Source organism: Macrotis lagotis, chromosome 6 (genome assembly GCF_037893015.1).
Source record: "Macrotis lagotis isolate mMagLag1 chromosome 6, bilby.v1.9.chrom.fasta, whole genome shotgun sequence".
NCBI lineage: Eukaryota > Metazoa > Chordata > Mammalia > Peramelemorphia > Peramelidae > Macrotis > Macrotis lagotis.
Window position 1 is genome coordinate 58,142,652 of NC_133663.1, and position 21,197 is coordinate 58,163,848.

General features: G+C 35.3%; 1 protein-coding gene across 4 annotated transcripts in view; it reads right to left on the bottom strand.

Annotated features, from left to right (window-relative positions):
• Positions 1-11,125: 11,125 nt before the first annotated feature.
• Positions 11,126-21,197, bottom strand: part of AGFG1 (ArfGAP with FG repeats 1) — a 124,932-nt gene continuing 114,860 nt past the window's right edge. For all 4 annotated transcript variants that reach the window (XM_074191223.1, XM_074191226.1, XM_074191225.1 and 1 more), the window contains one exon: positions 11,126-20,845. In XM_074191223.1, coding sequence (XP_074047324.1) covers positions 20,786-20,845 — 60 coding nt within the window. In that variant the 3' untranslated portion in view covers positions 11,126-20,785. The remainder of the gene's footprint in view (positions 20,846-21,197) is intronic.

Below are 21,197 nucleotides of genomic sequence, written 5' to 3' on the forward strand. Positions count from 1 at the left end.
TTAAGAGTAAATTGGCTTTTTTAGAAATGATGTATAATAGAGGGGACCACACGTTCACATTGGGGCTCATACGAAAGCTACTATCAGAAAATAGCAGAAAAGGAGAGATGGAGGAAAATCTTACCTCATTGAACAGCACTTGGAATCAGCAGGTCCTTCTTGAAGGTTGGGCTCTGGTCCTATTTAGTGGCAGTATTGATCCTTTTAGTTTGTTTGGTGTTTTTAACCTATTTTAGTGATAGCCTTTTTCAATAGTTTTATTGATGTGTTCTTTTTATTCCCAATGTTTATGGGTTTCCCCGACTCTGGAAGATCTCTCCTATAAGGAAGTAAAACAATCAAGTAGAACTAACATATGTTAGTTCTAAAAGTACTTGTATCATTCCCCATCTATAGCAATATGTCTCACTTTTCTATTTAAAAAAAAATATTCTTTAGTTAACAGATATCTATTTTCTCTTCCACCTCATTGGGGAGAAAAATAGAAAAAAAATTCTTATATCAAATATGGATAATTAAGCAAAACAATTTCCTCATTGTCTCTACATAATACTGCAGATGTCTCATTCTGCCTTTTAAGTAGAACAAACACCTCTCTATGAGAAGGTGGATGGTATGTGTATCCATCCTCTGGAGTCACAGATGGTCATCAAATTGAAGAGGGAGAAAGCGGTGTTACAAAAACCCATCTGGAGCGGGTGGTTTCCAAGGGCAAACGCATTCAACTAGTCAGGAAGACTAAAAGTGAAAATATTCCAAAATCATTGATAACTTTGGAGAGAGCAGTTTCATTTAGATGATGATGTTGGAAGTCTGATCACAACATGTTGAAGAACGAGTGGGAGAAGAGAAAGCAAAGCTAATGAAAACAAAAAGCTCTTTCTAGGATTAAGTAAATCAAAATGTGCTTGATTGAGTATAGTAAAGATTTTCTTGAGTGAATTTGTGAAATCAGTGTGCAGCAAGTCAAACTGGCCAAGGTGCAGAAAAGTAATTCAGAGAAATCATATTTCTTAAGGTTTATTTGAGAAAATTCAGTTGAATGTTGACTTTCTTAAACTTGTACTTAAACTCAGTTCCCCAAAATCCATAGTACAAATATTATAGTGTTGGAGATAGTAGATTTTGTGGGATAGAAGATGATATTATAATCTTAGCAATGGAAAATTAATATTGCATATACTTGTAACATAAACATACATTCATGCACATGCACACACACACACATGCATGAAGAATATGGCATAGTGAATTTAGGAAGTCCTAGTTCAAGTTCAGCCATTAGTTCTAGTCATTCCCAGGATGGATATTTCCTGGAACTAAAGAAAAATAAACTACCTACTCAAAAACAATCTTCTTGCTCTATCTTTCCTCTCTCAATTTTCTTGAGGTTTTTCATTTTTGCCCCTAAGGTAAAATTATACTATATTGTCTCATAAAAATGAACTCTCTGAAGTCAGAATTTGTCTACTAAAATTATAAACTTTAAAAAGAAAAATTTATATGATGATATTCATCTAGAATTTGCCAGGTAAAAATTCATACACCAAAGGAATTGCAAGATATTCTATGCTTTGCCAGAAGTTCATGATAAATGATTAGTCTCTGAATAAAGTTTAATGAATTCTAAGAAATGACTGGTTGAATCATTTCAAAAACCTTTTTTTCCCACCTTTTTCATATTCTTAGTTGTCTGTCTTATTTAAGAAAGCAGAAGAAATGCTAAAACATGTTGGGAAATAAACATTAAACAGAATTTTCTACCATACAATAAAGTGCATACTTTAAAAAGTCAGGGAAATTAAAATTTTATTCTTTAGATGCTAAGTTCCCAGGGCAAGACTGTTTCAAGTTTATCTCTATTCACAAGGTCTTCAATAGAATTGGTGTTAAAGAGCATGAGATAAAAACAAAAAAACTATCAGTTGTCAATATACAAAGCTGAAGAAATTCTCATAAAAATGTACTATGGAAATTTTTTTTTTCCTTTTTAGCTGCAAAGTAAAAAAAAGTCAAGCTAACCCCAATCACTTCTATAAACCCCTGAGGGCAAGAGTTACTTAGCTAAAAATTTTGGTCTTGGAAAGATTTCAAGAAATCAGAGGATTTGGGGCAATGGGCAAAACACTGGGAAAAAACCCTGTCACTTTCTGGCTGACACTTTTTGAAATGTTATTAACTATAATTGATAGAAACAGAATTTCATTAAACCAACCACTCCTGACTGATTATTTTCTGGTGGTTTTCATATTACCCAAAATTCCATGGCTTTCTGGTATTTTTTATTAATAAGAAAATTATCCCTGATTCAACCCACTGTGATTTAGTACCCACATAAGCTTATGGTTCTTGAGCCTTTATTGTCATAAAGTACCAGAGACCTTTTGTAAGTTTTTAAGGTTCTAGTTTCCACAGTAACACAAGTTGTTTTTTCTGTTATTTCTACTATATGACCAACCAAACTCTACTTTTGATTTGCTGAGTGGTCTCTTTTTATACAACTTCTTGTGTTTTTCATCAGAATATTCTATAATTCTATGCTCATGAAAATCCATTGATATTGGTTCAGTTTCTTTGGTCTTGGATTATTCATGTAGATTAGACCTCTGTGATGTTTTGGATCCATACAGCCATCCTCTGTTCTAATTTTAATATCTCCATTTATCTACCTGGGCTCTAGATTTTTTTTTTTTGGTTTTTGCAAGGTAATGGGGTTAAGTGGCTTGCCCAGGGCCACACAGCTAGGTCATTATTAAGTGTCTGAGACCGAATTTGAACCCAGGTACTCCTGACTCCAGGGCCAGTGCTTTATCCACTGCGCCACCTAGCCACCCTAGATTTTTAATGAAATTTTCTTCCTCTTATAATCTATGGTGGATTTAGCTTTATTTCATCATACTCCTCTGCAATTCTCCTCACTTTGATAAAGGATATTCGCATGGGAAAGTTCCCCAATCCCGTTAGGGAATTTGCATTTCATCAAGCTAGGTCTATACCCCAAGTAGCTGCTAGAGGGACAAGGCTGACCCTACCTGGATTCCCTTTCCTTCAGATCTGGTGCAATCATGTGGAACCCTGCCCTACTTTCTTCTGTTCCTGAATTCTTTAGACTGCATCTTTCACTTTTTTCAGGATGGGGAAAGAATGGGGTGAATACTTTAAGCAGTTTCTGCCTCTTGAAGTTTCCTAAGCTAGGAATTGGAAGTTTGGTGTCTCCCCATATTTCTCCCTTCTCATTATCTGGATGGGCAGAATTTATATTAATTTGATGTTTATTGATTAATTATTACAACAGTCAATAGGGAAAGAATAGTTGGATGGACAAGATGAATCTGCAGCAGCAGCAGCAGAGAAATCCCTAATACCCTGCAGAAGTGTGGAAGCTAGCCTAGAAGGCATACTAAATCAAAGTTCTAAGCATTAGCATTCTTTACTGTTAAGACTGTTACTTTATTGGGTTTCTTAACTTTCATGTCCTGTAGATTTAGCTGAAAATTGTCTTATACCTGGTATATAATTCTCAGGTTTTTGAGACTTTTTTGAGTGGAGATTAGGAAAATGCCTAATCTTCTATTTTGCTTGTGTGTGTTATGGAAGTCCTCAATGGCATCCTTATCAAATTTGTGGATGCTATAAAACTAAAATAGAGATAGATGTAAAGATATAGAAATTATATATATATATATATATATATGTATATATATGTAAAAACAAAATTGAAGCAAAAAGCAGGTTGAAAATCGAATTCATTATGTAGCTATTAAGCACCTAGCCTATACAAACTTCTGGACTGGTCACTCCAAACTTCAGGACCAAGCTGCAGCAGGACCACCTCTCCTTCCCTCCTACTGGAGGACTAGATCTAGGCAGAGCTATAAAAAAAGACTTCCCAAAGCTTTCCTTCATGGGGGCAGCATTTGGACTTTGTAGCTCATTTCACTCTCCATCTACAGCTCTTCTCCGTTTTAGCTCCAAAAAAGAGATGCCCCCTTCCTCCCACCCTCAAGTTCTTTGTACATAGTCTTCCCCATTAGATTGCAAGCTCCTTGAGGGCAGGGACTCTTTCTTATTTGTAAACAGGGCTTCAGATGCTTCCTAGCTGTGTGACCCTGGACTAGTCACTTTACCCTGCTTGCCTCAGTTCCCCATCTATTAAATAAACTGAAGAAGGAAATGGAAGAATACTCCAGTATCTTTGTCAACCCCAAATTCAGTCTAACATGACTGAAAGGACTCAACAGCAACAGCATCCCTAGAACCTAGCACAAGGTATTTATCAGACTGAACTGGACCAGAAAACAGGAATATGAAGCCAAAACCAAAAAAGTGCTTGCTCTCAAGGAGCTTTACATTCAGATAGGAGGCTTAGATGAGTTATTGGCACATTCATGAGAATTTGAAAACTGAGAAAACACTAATAACTAGGCAGATCAGGAAAATCCAAACTTTCCCCCAAGGTTCATATTAACCAAGGTTTGATTATAAATCAATAAAAGCATCTCCTATTTCCAGTTCTTGTTAGATCTTTCTTCTTCTTAAATAAACTTGAAGGAATTCTATGATACAACAATGAGCAGAGTGCATTGTAGGTTTGTAGGACAGCCCATGCAAAACAACAGATACGAGAGAGAGAACATCAAGTTCTTGGAACAGTGATTGAGCTAGTAAGAATGGAATGCAATGTAATAATACATAAATACATATACATATACATATACATATATATACATACATATATATATATATATGTATATATGTATATATATGCCTGAAAAGGTAACCTGAAAGACTGGAGAAAGCTTGAAACGCCAGGCTGAAGATTTGTGCCCAATCCTGGTTCCTGAGCATAGGAGTGACATCAGACTCCTAGCAGCCAGGTGAAAGCATAGGTTGAAGAAGGCAGAGAAATGAGTCCCTCGAGTCACTTTCATTTATTTTGCAAGGATGTCTAACAAAGATATACAGAAAGGATGCTTAGCCACCCTGAGTGGTGGGTGAGGGTCCCCCTCGTTTCTAGAAATTCTGGTCAATCACCAGGGAAGTCATTCTTGGGGTCTCTGGCACCCACTTAGTCTGAGAGGCCTCAGTCTACATGGCTTGGGCCTTTTACTGACCAATCAGGATTGGGGGGGGGGGGGAGAGAAGGGGAAAGCTTTGACCATCACCAGGAAAGCCACTAGGAAATCTGGGGCCAAAGGAGTCTGTGGGGGAGGGATGGGAAGAAAGCTGTGTCAGGGTTAAGGGATGCTGATCAAGGATCCGGCTGCCCAGAAAGCTAATACGATTTGGGGGCTCTAAGGAAGTAATGGCTCCATTTAACCCTGTTCTTCTCAGATGATGGATGTCTTGTATTCAGTTCTTGCAGTCATGATTTTGGAAGGACGAGGCAGGCCGAGTTTATGCCATCAAAGGATCCGTTTAAGGAAATGGGAATGTTCAGGTGAGAACAGACTTAGAGATGTGTGAATGCCATTTTCAAATTTGAAGAGCCATCACATAGAAAAGGGAATGATCTTGTTCTATTTGGCACAAAAAGACAAAATGAGCTCAGTGGGGATGTTGAAAGGTGGTGGAACCCAGCTCGACATCAGAAAAACTTCCTCACAACTTGATCTTTCCCAAAGCAGAATGGGGTGTCCCAAGAAATGCTGTGTGTGGACCCCTGACTATCATCTTCAGGTAAAAGTTGGATGATTGCCCACTGGCTGTTTTGTAGAACTGACTACAAAATTATGGTTGAATTAGATGGTCCTTTAAGTGTCTTCCAATAATAACATTTATATAGAAATCACCATGGGCTAGGCACTGCAATGAACATGTTACAAATACTACCTCATTTGATCCTCATGGCAACTCTAGGAGATAGTTGCTATTGTTATCACCACTTTACAGATGAAGAAACTGAGGCAAATAGAGGTTAAGTAGCTTGTCTAGGCTCACAAAGCCATTATGTGCCCGCAGCAGGATTTGAACTTAGTTCTTCCTAACTCCAAACCTAGAACTCTATCCACACCATTTGGCTTTCTTATGAATAGTATAGATTAGAATCAATCAATATAATTTATTAATCTCTTCCCATGTGCTAGACACTGGGGTTACAAGGAAAATGTATTAAACAAGCCCAACTCACAAAGAGTTTATACTTCAAATAGGAAGACAAATACATAAGTATATTGTATACAGAAAGAAGATGATGATGATGATGATGATTTTTCCTTCATTCTCAAAGAACATTGTGACATCAGGGTGGTGATACCATGACAAGCACATGAATTGGATTTGAGTGCGAGAGAGTGCTGAGCTAAGTCACTAACCTTTCTCCTCCAGAGTCATTTCGGTCCAGTGACCAGATTTGAATCAGGATGACTGGAGATGGCCCTGGGTGCAAGGCCATCAGGGTCAAGTGAATTGCCCAAGGTCTCAAAGCTAGTAAGTGTATGACACTAGATTTGAATTCAGTTCCTACAGCTAGATGAATTCAAATATACTCCAAAAAATTAAATATAAAGGATTGAGGAAGGGAAGGCACTAGCAGGAGGAAAGGTTTCATTAAAACAGTAGTAGTGTTTGAATTGCACTTTGAAGAAACAATAAAGGGCTTAACAATTTTTTTTAAATGTTCAATAAAGTTTTATCTCTCTTAAGTTTGGGCATTTAAAGTAATAAATTACTAACAATTGAATGGTTTCTCCAGGGTTCATGTTAACCAAGGTTTTATTATAAATCAATAAAAACATCTCTTTCCAGTTCTTGTTAGATCTTTCTTTGTTTTATACTTAAATTTTTACCTGATGCTGTGTTTACTCAAGTCCTCTTGGAGGTAAATAAGGCACGATTATAGAAATAAGAGTTAATAGTTACAGAAAATGGCATAAAGGTAGGGAGTGAAATTCTGTAATATAAATATCACATATACTTTGAATGGGATCCTCACTGGTATTCATCAATAGAAGGAAATCTTTCCCCTAGAAAGCATTAGAAACAATTTTAATTCAAAGCTCTTGATTTTCATTTATATCATACAGCTAGGAGGAACCTCAAAGATCAAGTCCAACTGCCTTGTTTTACAGATGGGAAAACTGAGGTGAGGTATCTTCCTCAAGGTCACACTGATAGTAAACATGAGAAGCAAGACTTTACATGTCCTCTGACTTAGAGCCAAAGTTCTTCCCATTAGACCAAAGTAATACCTAATTTGATTGTTATTTGATTGATGTGCTCTGATAATGAATCAAAACCTGCTTATAAATTTTTGTATGTTTTCATCTTATGAATGGCGTGTCACTTGAATGAAAACTAAGAAATCTGAAAAAGTAAACTTTAATGACCCCAGTTCAGGGCTCTTAAAATGACAGTAAGAGTCTAAGATCAGAAAGGAGATCGTTAATATATTAAAATGGGGTGAAAAAGATTCAAATCTTCTCTAAAGACATAAATAACCATCATAGGGGAATTAATTTACCTTCTTTATAAGAAAAACAAAATCAATTAATTGATGCTTGGTTATTCACTCATCTGCTTTGCAGGCTAATGAAGGCTAATGAAAATATCTTGAATGTCACTGAGAAGAAAATATTAGCTTGTATAAAAAACAGAAACAAAAGGTATTGGGGGGGGGGGGGAGAAAACCAATTCAGCTGGAAACATATAGCTATTTAAACCTTAAAAGGAACTACTAAAACATCAGTGAAAATCAGCAGGCTAAGCCTGTCTGGCATCTTAGTCATTATCACACTTCAAAGCCAATCACAAGGTGCACTTTTTATCCAACACCAACAAATGGAGACTTCAAGTTCAAAACTGTATAGAACTCTGGAAAACTTTTGGTAATTATTTTTAAAGACTATCCTGTATAAAATTATTTTATGACTAGAAAGAATTTGCTGCCATTTTTTATCTGCCCCAAATGGGACAAGGTTGCTGCCTATTATTACACACAGCATGGAGCTGAGCAGTTCCAAAAAAGTCATACTTGATTAAACACTGTAGTTTCTCATTGAACACCTAGCACAATGTTCTGTTCTCGGTGGGGGCTCTCTAATGGTTGACTTGCTAACAAAGAACATCTCCCAGGAATGGCCCACAGCTGCCTATTAGAAATGTAGCACTTGAGATGACTTTGTTTTTTAAAAACTAAATTTCCAATAAATTCTTTCACTCTTTCTTCTTGACTCTGAGTGAGACTATTTAGGTCTCTCCATCAACTAGTTGGGCAAGTATTACTTATGAATTCAAATTGGAACCTTTCCAGGAAGTAAATCATTTCCTTGATTGATGATGCTAAACACATGGTAAGAAAATCTTGGCCCTCCCCACAAGTATCTGAACCACCGCTTCCAGAGTAGCTGGCTCAAATTTTCCTATGAGGTTCTAACATCTCCTTGAAAAGCTTAGTTGATTGATTTAGATTAAGAGAATAAAGAATAGACAAGGCCTCTGGAGCAAGAGCAACTTTGAAGTCATTAGGTTAAGCTGTTTTCTGTAATAAATATAACGATGGTCTAAGTAGGTGAATTTAGTGCTCAAGCATCCATAGGCAGAGGAAGCAGTCGAGCATAAATTATATTCATTCTACAACATGGACTGACGAGAAACCTTATTTAAAGAAAGCTCATCTCAGAACTGGATGTAATGTTTCCGGGGTAACAATAAGTGTTTTGACTTTTTCATCCTTTTCTCCCACAACCAAAGCACTATTTTATTCTACTATAGAGGAGGAATAACATAGGCAAGTTAAAAAAACAAAAACATTCCCTTTAGAAAATTATTTCAAATTATTCAAATGTCTTAAGATCCTTCAAGGTACTTAATGAACTTATCTGAATTTGTCGATTATCTTTTGAAGAATTGAACAGCTCCTGCTCTAAATCTTTTACAAGAAAAGTGATTTTTTTCAGAATATTTTTGAAAAATCAGTGTATTCTTTTGTGATGTAGCTATATGTACATTTGTTCAAGAATAAAGACATTTATATAGAATTGACTTTAAGTGAATAGACAAGATTTCTATGAAGGCATAGGGCAGAAAAAGGGAGAGTATCACTAGACATAGCTGTAACTATCAATAACAATGTAGGGTCAGAACAACATAACAACCTATCTAAATGAATACATTTGTTATTGGGTATCAAAAGTTAACTTTCATCTACATCCCAAGTCGTTTATTTTTCAAGTCCAGCTTGTTAATGAGTTTTTCAAACTCAATTTCACTTTTAATTAAACTTGGTTGCTGCTTCCCCTACTAATAACCTTAAGGTTATGATTCTCCCAATAAACATGTATATCTTGATGGGATAGGTCACTGTGCTCATAAATTATTAGATCCTATAATTAGTTTTTATAGACTTTCGTTTTCACTTGATGATATAGCAATGTCAGAACATTAAAACACAGTTTAAACAACTTACATTCCCTTCTTCCATAATACTTGTCATTTCAAGACCAGGGGAGCCCAGTAAATATGAAGTGAGGACACTGTGTTGAGAATTTGAGAAATGAAAGCTGTGGGAATGATTTAAATGTTAAATTAAAATTATGTGTCTGAAATTTCCAATAGGGTCAAAAAGAAAATCAGCTCAGATACAAATATTATATAGTATTTTAATCTCTTAAAATAATATTGTGCACTCAGATCACTTCTCTGCTTTAGAGCTCAAAAGCAAACATTCTGGTTTAACAAATCCCCACAACAACCCTGTGAGGTAGGCACATATGTACTTTCAAAAAAGATAGTAAAAATAGATAGCATTTTTACCTACAGAAGTTGGATTTTTAACCCAGTTGCATAAATTAGACAAAAATGAAAATTTTACACAGGACTCAACGGATTTCAAAGGAAATACATCCAAGGCAAGGATTTTCCTTTAAAAAAAAATCTTAAATTCTGAATCTGATGACCACAATTTAGTTATCTGGAGTAGGTACAATTTTAGTCATATTAAATGGGACAAGATTATTTTCTTCCAGTAATCGTTTGAATTTTGAAAACTATGCTGATTTTATATTATCTTGAGACTACTTATACTCATTAGTATAATTCAAAATAAAAATAGATCAATACTTGTTGAATTTATTTTATCATCATTATAGCTGACATTCATATAGATCTTATCATGTCCTGGGTACTATATTAAACAGCTTACAATTAACTCATGATCCTCACAACAATCCTGGAAGGCAGGTACTATTATTGTACCCATTTTGCAGATGAGGGAACTGAGGTCAACAGATGTTAAATGACTTGCCCAGGGTCACACCAATAGTATATATCTGAGGCAGGTCCTTCCTGACTCCTGGTCCTATACACCATGCCAACTAGTAGAAGCAGTTAGTAGACTGCCTTCTTCATAAAAACTAAATATGATTGCAAAATCAACACAGATCATCATAACACACAGTACACACACACACACACACACACACACACACACACACACACACACTTCTGGCAGCAGTAAACAAGAGGTTCTTAAAATACTAGGTGCAGACCAAAATATAAATTTCATTCATGTACCTTGGACACATATTTGCAACATGTTAATTTATTCACATAAATTTATATAGGGGCTGCTATCAGTGCCAGCAATAATTCCAGCCTCATCTTCTTCCCCTCCCCCCCCAAAAAGGTGTATACTCAAAATGCAAAACCTTACTTTGGATAGGGAGGATCAATCTGAATTGGTCAAATAAATGTATGAAATGTGGAATACCTCAAGCTAAATGGAATGTTTATTGTTTTTAACTGACATGGTAACAAAAAATCAAACCAATTACTACCGCAGAGTTCTGACAAAGATCCCTTTCTGGTCCTGTCTTAATGCAGAAAATAAACATTTTGGAATTAAGTAGAAGTGTGCTTCTACTGATTATAAGAAGCTTGGTTTACCCCACCAGAGTTTTTTCTCACAATACTCATACCATAGATCATTTTGTGCTGAAAGAAGGCTTTACAAGACAAAATGTAGGCACTGAAGGTTATGATTTGTCCAAGGTTACTATGTAATTCATTCGCAGAATAAATACTGGAATCCAGGTCTTCTGACTTCCAGATAAAACATGTTTTTTCTTGCAGAAAGCAAGACTTGAATCTTATCTCTATCCTAATTGTGTCAATTCTGGAGTCTGAATTAATAAGGTTTTTACAGTGTAACAGAAATACACATACACACATAGTATCTCTCTCTCTCTCTCTCTCTCTCTCTCTCTCTCTCTCTCTCTCTCTACTAGAAGGCATAACCTATTAGGAGATACTTCTTGTCTGTAGCTGTCATTCATGTCAAGGAGCAGCTTCAAATCAAATTCATAAATCCACATCACTCTACCCTGAAACCCCAAGGAGACCATAATAACTTGAGAAACTCTGAACACAAAATGAACTCATCTGCCTTTAAAAAACAGACAAGTTTAAATTGCCTTTTCCCCATCACCCATATACATTTAATTCATTCTACTAAATCGAAACCATTCAAAAGCAAAATCTTACCAAAACATTTTAAAAAGAATTAAAGGTTAATTTAACTTCCCTAAATTTCAATTACATCTCAATATTTTCTACTTATAAATCTCTTAGGGGTAATTGTGCCTCAAAGAATTGGCTGTTTTTGAAGTTCTCACTGATCACAATACAGTAAAAGTTCAGGCATTTCAGGCTAAGCTATTTTTTAAATAGAATGATGTTCAAATCATTTTGTCTTATCCCTTTAACATTTTTAAATAATTTAACTTTGATCTAAGAAAGGAGACCTTGTTTCTAATCCATTTCAGATCTTCAAGCAGAAAATAATCATATATTTATTTTCTCCTTGGCAAAGTCATTTAATGAAATAACAAATTAAATAACGATAAAACACTCCCCAACTCCAAAGAACTTGAATTCTCTCATAAATACACCTCTCTGGACTCAGTTCCTCCATCTGTAAAAATCAAGAGATTAGATTAGATAACTTCTGAAGTCCCCTCCAGCTCAAAGTCTATGAACCTATAAATCAGAAGTAGAGAACAAATATTCAAGCCTGGGTCCTGCAGAAGAACAAGATCATAGAGGGAGTTAATTGATATTCATGATAAGATGATTTTTAAAGAGCATCTATCTTTAAACTTTTCCTATTAGAATATAAGCTCCTTGAGCATATGAGCTTTCTTGCTTTTCAGTAATAATATCCCTAGTAGTTTAGCACAAAGACTGGCACAGTACACGTAATCCTTTTTTCATTCCTTCTCCCAATTCTACTTACTATAGAGCCTTGGGATAAGCAACAAAGTTTATCAACTTCCAGGTCTGTAAAATGAAGGAGTTTAGACTCATTTGTTTTTTAAAAAATGTCCTTTAAAGCTTTACATGCACACTTTTAAAGATGACACCATCTTAAAAGTACATTATATAGGACACAGTGAGAATAACACTAAAGTTGAAACCAGAGGGTCTGGGTTCAAATGTGAGCTCTGCTACAAAACAATAAAGCCAATAGAGAATCAGTATTCAAGATAGGAAGATACTCAAAGAGTACCACTTCCTCTTATAATTCAGATGAATTCCTAAGATACTATGAAAATGGAAGACATAATGCTGAGCTACTGCCAGTGTTAGTGGAAAACAAAATAGGTAATGGTCTGACAAAGAGCATTACTCGATTTTCAAAAATGAGCCATTGAATGGCTTCAATTCCTGGGAAAAATTCTAGAAGATTATTAAAGCTAGAACACTAGCTTTAATTAGTGAACAATGAGGCAAGAAGGATCACAAAGAGCCAGAATGTCTTCAAGAGGAACAGTTCATGCTAGCTTAACCTCATTGCCTTTTCTTACATGGTTACTAAACTATTGCTACTGAGATGGCTTACCTAGATTTTTTTTAACGAAGTCTTTGACAAAAATCTCATTGTTTGTGGTTAAGATGGAAGGGCTTTAAAACAGTATAATAAGGATTCAGAATTGGTTAAATAGTCACACTAAAAGAGAAAATAGTCATCCCTGGGGTAAATTGTCCATTGATCAAATGGTTTGACAGTAGGTCTCCATGGAGTACTCTAGGGGTTTATGCTTGGGCTGATGCTGTTTTAAATAATGATGTGAATAAAGGTATAGATGGCTTTTCTTGGAAATTTACAGACAAAAAAAAATCTAGAATGACCCACTGGATGAGGCAGGATCCAGAAGAATCATAACAGCCTAGACTACTGGGTTAAATCTACAATAAAACCTAAGGATAAATTTAAGGCCTTTCAAATGGATTTTTAAAAAATCATTTTTATCCCTGTAAGATGAAGATATGGCTAGATAATCATTAGCTGAAAATAAAGTTGTGGAATGTTTTTTTTGTGCATTCTAAGTTTAGTCAATAATAGGATATTGGGGATTTATTAAAAAAAAACAACTGACACAATTTAAAGCTTCCTTGACTTAGCTCCCAAGAATGGGGAAACAACAATTCTGCTCAGACCATATCTGGAGTTATGTATCCAAATCTGGTTTCTAACAGTTTAGGAAAGACTGATGAATTGAAGGGCATTCAATGAAGAGCTACCAAAAAGGTGAACTTTTGAGTCTATGCTATTGTTTGAAGAACTTGGAATTTTAGAAATTTGAAAAGTTATCAAGGGATTGGGCTTAGTCTCTTCACTTGCAAAGGGAAGTAGCAATGAACAAAAGTTTAACTGTTAGGAAAATCTTCCTAATAATTAAGTTATACAAAAATGGATAACTTTTTGCTGCATCATGGGTATCTTCAAGTAGACTTGCTAATAAGTCTGCTGCATTGGGGATTCTTTTTCAGGTTATAATTAGTTTACAGATAGTTGATGAGATTCTTAGCAAATCTGAAATTCTGTGATGTGGTCTATTGCAAATTTTGGTAAATCATAATCTCTATGATTCTTGGCTCCCTAATCTCTAAATAAATGAATGATTTCTAAGATCCTTATGGCAATAAACCTTATGATTCCATCAGATTGAGGAGAAAACAGTTGTTAAGATTTTAATTCTCTTAAGACTATTACCGTTAACAGAATACTGGCATCAAATCATTTAACATATGCTTTTGTTCCAGACATAATTCCTAAAAAGTTCATTTAAAGGGGTGATAGATGGATCATGTACATGAGACACACAGAAATGTAAAACTTCAGGGTGGTTGGGTAAGGGTCCTATAAACTGTAAGCTTTAAATGGGATTCCTTTCAGACTCATAAAATACTAAGTATGGTAGCCACAGTGCCTCCATTCCTGCTCCAAAATCCCATGAATCCTGAAATCATTCTCACATTAAGAAAAGACATTTGTTTTGTGACTTAAAAAAATTGCATGATAATTAGCTGACTTGCTTCTGGTAGGCATGAACTTCACACATCAATCAAGTATCCCATTCAGCACCCTATCCTTGGTGTTGATATCATGTACTACAGAGACATCAAGCATGCCATTTCCTAGAGTAAAACAGATTAAAATATAATTGGGAAAAGCACAATACAGATAGATATTTTAAAACGAAGTTAATGTGTGGCCCACAGAGACCTTCATGACATTACTAGTGTGCTGCGTGTCAGACTGACACAAAGCCCTGAGCACTAAAATATAAAACAGGACAGACTACATGGTCTTTCCTCCAGGCACTCATTACCTGGCTCTAACAGTTTTCTGCCTGGATTCTTCGCTTCCAACCTCTCCTTCCTCTAACTGAAGTAAGTCAAAGAAGGGCCCTCAGGATGGATCCAGTCCAGCCTTCTCATTTTATAGATATGGAAACTGAGGAACAGGGAGATGACACTTGTAGTAAATAAGCACAGAACTGGGATGGAAATTGCTGTACTCTGCCTCTGTGATGCTGCTTTTAGCCTGTATAATTTTCCTAATGCAAAACCAAGTAGGCAGTGGCATTTCACCATCTTGCAAATCAAGTTCTAATTGCTTGGTTGGTATTAAAAGTCATTCACCCTTCTCACCCTACTCCATCTCTGCAGCCTTTGCCCATATATTATTCTTCAGATTTCAGGGGTCCAGACAAACTGGATCACTTGTCATTTCAACAAAAGCCCTTGGTTTCTTCTTCACATCTGGAATACATATTCTCCTTGCTCAACCTTATAAAATTTTACAAGATCCAGCTCAAACATCACTGCAAAGGTGGCTTGTTTGGCTCTTGGTTCTATCTTAATGTTCCATTTGGAAACCAAGCTCTTTTACATGCATACTGTCTTGTCTCCCCAATAAAATGTTTCCTTCTGATTAGATCCAGATTTGTTTCTCTATCTTTCTTGCTTTGTTTAGTGCTTACAATGTTCAAATAAGCATTTTTAAGTGCCTGCTATGAATGGTGCTGCAAAGTAGAAATTCAAGGACAAATAAGAAATCAATACCTATCTCAAGGGTCTTCTACATGGGGAGAATTTCTTGTTAAATTGACCCATTCACATAATGTAGACAAGGCAGCAACTGCCAAAGAAAAGATAGCAAGGCAAGTGTTAGAAGAACCCAGGAGGGTCTGCTACTCCAGTGGTCAGGGCCCTTGGTAGTGGGCCAAGACCTAGAATCCCAATTGAGATCAGGTGGGGTCCAAGTTGGTGGGGCCCAATTTTAGACACTTAGCAGTTATCAGTTGTGTGATCTGAATGACCCCTGGGCAAGTCCCTAAAGCCACAAGTTGGGGAAAATAGTAGCAACTACCTTACAGGGCCATTGTGAGGTAAAATTAGATAAGATTTGTAAAGCACTTTGCAAACATTAAAGAATCATGTACAAGTGGCTAGGTGGCTCAGTGGATAGAACACTGGCCCTGGAGTCATGAGGACCTGAGTTCAAATCCAGTCTCAGACATTTAATAATCACCTAGCTGTGTGACCTTGGGTTAAGTCATGTTAATCTCATAGCCTTGAAAAAATAAAAAATAAAAAAAAAAAAAAACCAAAGAATTATTTAAGTGCTCTTACTATGAAGGAAGACCAGTAAGTGAAAAGGATGCTCTGGAAAACAAGATAGTCTGGTGGGAGGGGACAGTTCCTGAAAAGATTAAGAAAGATGAATTTGACAGATTACAATGGGTTTTGAATTTACCTTTATTAGGCAAAAAGAGATTTTAAGGTTTCCTCATTGAAGGTTGATGTGATTGAAAAAAAAAAAAGATGCCTTAGGAAAAAGACTAATGTGAGAGTCATTGCAAGAGGGGAATTTGAGGGAAGACCAGAAGGAGAAAGGGCAGATCCAGGCAGTAAAATTGAAGCATCTTATGTATGGAGACGAAATATAACAGACTGTGAAAGATTAATTGATAGGACTTTAAAGAATTCATCACAAAATACAAAACAGCAATTCCTACCCCAGTCCATATTTAATCTGGGGTGGTCAAAGAAAATCAGCATAGTAGAGTAGAAGGGGCTGTTATGTTGGGCCTCAGAGCTTTCATGTGTGAAATGATGACCTCTGAGGACTCACTCATCTCTAAATCTAAGATGTCACAATCCTAAAGGGGAACTTCAAGACAGGAAACAAAATTCTGTAAAACAAGTCATTCCAACACCTTATGGGAGTTAAGTAATAAACCTCAAAGGTATGAAGTCCTTTTCAGATGGAACAAAAACTCCTGAAAAAACTATTAAATTGTAATTAAAATATCTGATCAAGGCAGTGTGAAAATAAAAAAGGCAGAGGTAAGCCACCCTACCAGATTATGCAGAGTCATTATTAATAAATTAATTTATTTGAAGTTGTTACCCATTTACATTAGATGACACATCTTAAAACAGTAGTGCCTTGTCATAAGAAAACATTGCAAAATGATTACTGACAATACACTCTTTATCAAATTGGACACATTTACAAATTCATATTTTTTAAAGAGTAAAACCTTGAAGTTGAATCTGAAACCTGAAAATAGAATAGGGGTGTGTGTCTGTGTGTGTGTGTGTAAAACAGAAGAAGGAGAAAAAAGGAAATCAGCAGGAAACTCCAACTAAATCAGTAAATGGGTTTTTGGCACAAAGTGTCCCAGAAACTCTTCATATCAGTCCACATATACCCTTTCACACCTACCTACTCTCCTACATATCTTATTTGCAGTCTAAAAAATATCTACAATAATGTGCCTCACAAGTAGCTGCAGAGACACAGATCAGTGGCTAACATGCCATAATTTAGACCAGGGCCTGCCTAGCAAGGGCAATAGGCTAAAAAAAAGTCTATTTTATAAAAAAGAAAAAAAATTGCTTGAAATGGCATGGCTTCTAAAAATGAAGATGCATGATTAAAATGACAACCAACATGTTTTTCAGCATGAATAACATGAAATGGCATAGAAAAAAATCTCTATCACAACAGTATTTTTTTCATAGAGAGGAAACATTCCATTAATTAATTCTATTAGCCAAATTTTTCAACAACTAAGTATTATGAATATTTTCTCTCTCCATTTTAATATATATATACATATATATGTAAAACCCTAAAATGTTTCCCATCTATCAAAATTGCTTTGCTAAGGAACTACACATCAACAATACAGGCTTTAACAAATCAATCTATTCCCTTTTTGGAATGAAAACAACTGCCCCAAGTGAAATCTTCCACCATTTCTTTAGGGTGCACCCTAAATGTTCACCCTGGGTTCAACCAAGTTCCTGCTGTGGTGAGTCCAACAGAGTTTTAAAAAGGCTTCAATTAAGGACTCAATGAGGAGCTGTGCACCTGTCACCCAGGCTCACTGTGCAGAACCCTAATGGTTACCAACCCCTCCCTTCAGGAAAATTAATTTTTCAGCAAAAGCAAAGCATGAAGATCGTGGACTAAAGCAATAGAGAGGACAAGACACACATCAGTGTCAAAGGAAGACCTGCCTGATGAAATGGAAGCAATTACTTTTTCAACTTAGTTCAACTAAGGAAGTATGATAATAAAGGACTTCCAAGTGCATAAACAACTGTTAAAATAGAAAGAAAACTATTAAGTTGGCTTCTTTTTTACAGAAAGCAGAACAAGAACCTTTCCACTGGTACAAGAGCGGTTTTATACTAAGGTAAGAATTCTGAAGGAATCTGGCTGAGAAAAAAAGTAAAAAAGAAAACTTGGGGAATTCTTAAAAGTTACTTTCTATTTTTTTTTAAAGCTTTACTTTCTCCAAACAAAACACCTGCCATGATTCTGAGCATTCTACAGGAAAGGGAAGCTGTTTTATGCACTGACTTCTAATGGAAGTTAATGCAATTTTGAATAATGGTAAAATATAAATTTATAAGATCAAAGCCACAAAAATAGCTCTTCATTAAAAAATCACTGATCTAATATTTGTAGCTAATATTTTAAAATAGGTCATGAGATTCCATTTAATTAAAAAAACCTCTAAGGCATGTTGAATAAAAATTTTAGTCTTTAAAATATTTTAATAAGTTTTGGTTCTTCAGTATACTAAGTTATGATATTTAGAATCCAATATACAAAATTTAAAAACCAAAATCATTTCTTAGAGCCTTTTCCCTAAATAGAAAAGGGGTTTAAGTAGAATGTAGAATCATGTAGAATCATCTGCTCTATAAACTGACACAGATGGACCAGAGGCACATGTATGCTCAATATTCTAACATGATAAAAAACATGCTTTAAAGGGAAGTAAGGAGAGGTCCCTGTGTACAAGCCAGCTTGCATAGTAAAATAATCATGATAAACCAGGCATCAAAGTAGGTAGACACTGGTTGAACTGCTCCCAAAATACCACATATGCATCTTAAAATGCTACAGTGACACTATATTATCTTTAAGGGAAGAACTTGTTTCATATGAGTAATTTTTTCTGGGCAATTTACTTACCCATTTAAAATGACAAAATTTAAAATTGTTAATCATTTTGAGAAGTCTAAAACATAATTCACATTTCCCTGACACTCAACACTTTTCTGAATATGATTTAACTCCTTGATAACTTAGGACCATCCTTATGAAAGTTATTGGGCAGTGATGCTGGGGGGGCGGGGGGGGGGGGGGGGGCGGGACTGGAAAATTGGAATACTATGCTTTCTTAGTTCTTGTGTATGATTTTCAGGCTTCTTTCACCAACCTCACCATGACCATAACTCTGACTGCCATCAGTGTGCCTATGTAACTAGATTCTTAATACAGAGTCTGTGATCTTGGAGCTTTTTAAAATATTTTTTGAAAACTATTTCAATTCGATTGATTTCAATTGTAATCCTATGTATTTTAAATTACGTATTTTAAAATGTTATTCTAAGGAGGATTTAGGCTTTACCAAAATGGCAAAGGGAGTAATGACAGAAAGAAAGGTTAAGAAGGCCTGCTCCATAGATTATATATAATCAAGTTTGCAACTTCTAATCTGTTGTAGACTAGAAGTCAGAAAACCACACATGTGTGTAAAATAAGAGTAAATATTCTCTCTACTGACCTGAGTTCTCCTTCTATGAGTTAAATACATGGGATTTAGTACATAGATATTATGATAACTATAGTGGTACTAAGAGGTATATTTGTTTATTCCAAGGTTCTCAGCTATGTACAAGATAACTGAAAAGGCCTGATAAATGACTTCCAGATGAGTGAGGCATTTCTATACATTACATAATATGTATTTCATTTGAATGCTAATATTAAGCACTCACTAAACATTAAAATCATTGGCTTTCCTTTAACAAATTATTTTGCACACTGGTCAGCTGTTTCTCATTCTGTTTTTCTTGCTCCAGATACTGAACATAAAAAGACTTCCTTCTGACATTACTAATCTATTTTGTTTAAATGAAAGTGTAATCAAGTCAAACAGATAATGTATATTTCCATTACATTCAAAGATAATTCTTAAAAAAGAAAAAATATTGAAATAGTCCCTGTGTTTCCTTCTTATGTTTTTATGATTAAATAAGACTTGAATAACTATATATACATGCAATTTTTAAAACAAATTGCTAACACAAACTGTCAAGAAACCAGAAGTATGGTGATTTTGACCAGCTGCATATAAATGCTTTACCACTGACATTCCTGAATATAACTGCTGTAATAGATCTTTTAAATAAATTTTCCACATGGCCTTTCCATTATCTTTAAATTTTTATCATAAAGGTAAGCCACGAGAAATCTTTTAAAAATTTAATTCAAGATGTTCCCATTTACCTATTCATATTTAAGGCCACTTTGGTAAAGGCATTGCAGCAAGAACACAGAAACAATAGCATATTTTCTAATATTTATTTTTTCACCTGCAAACTGTAGCAAAACATGATCAGCTTTATTATGCAGACAGGTATCCCTCTACATTTTAAAGAACTTAGGCATGTATAAATAGAAGAGCTCTTTAGGAAAGAAAAAAACTGAAGAATGAACAAAACCTTCCAATCTTGACTTCATAACTTCCAGTAGCAATGGATAAAATGATTTAGTTCATTCATTCCAAGAGATATGACAGCACCTTAAAGTGGCTGATCTATTTCTCCAGTAACATTTCTCACATAACAATGTGTTAAAGTTACAAATACTGATATGCACAAATAGCTAATTTCTAAGAAAAAAATATGTACAGTACTGCAGCATAATGAACGTGGTATCTGCAATAACTTATTAGCCAATTTTACTATACATGATACCGCTACCTTTTCTGCCAATTCACATATTAAAAGATGGTGCCAGAGCCCTCTGTTTTGCACATTTTTACCTGGTGTTTAATACACAATGCAGGTTTTTTAAAGACTTCTCTTGTGTTTAAAGCTAAATCAGTGAAACGAGACAACAGTGCAAGAGGCGGAGAGATGTTAGGTGATCACAATAAAAGTCCGTTCCAGTAAAGTGTCTCTAAGGCTATAAGAAAGGGTTGGTTGATGAACTTCCTGTAGGAAACTGTCCTGTTGGTGCACCAGCCTAAAAGTGAATAGAAGGCAAAAATCAACACAAAAAGAAAGCATATGATACATTAAAGTCTCAAAATGCTATCTAGCTTCACTAGATTAGGAGACAAAAGCCCTATTTCTGATGAGCAAGATGACTTAAGTCTATGAGCAATTACAATTCTCAGAAAAGGGTCAGTCATAGAAAACCTATTTGAATTCTGAATAGCCTTAGGAGTGCCATGGTGTCAGAATACTGAATTGCATGAAGAGTCACATGTTTCTTTTCCAAATGTGAAAGAAAAACAGCTATATATTTCTGAAGTTAAAACCTTAAATAGTAATATGTGTTTGATTATGTAAAATTAGAAAGTTAAACAGTTAAA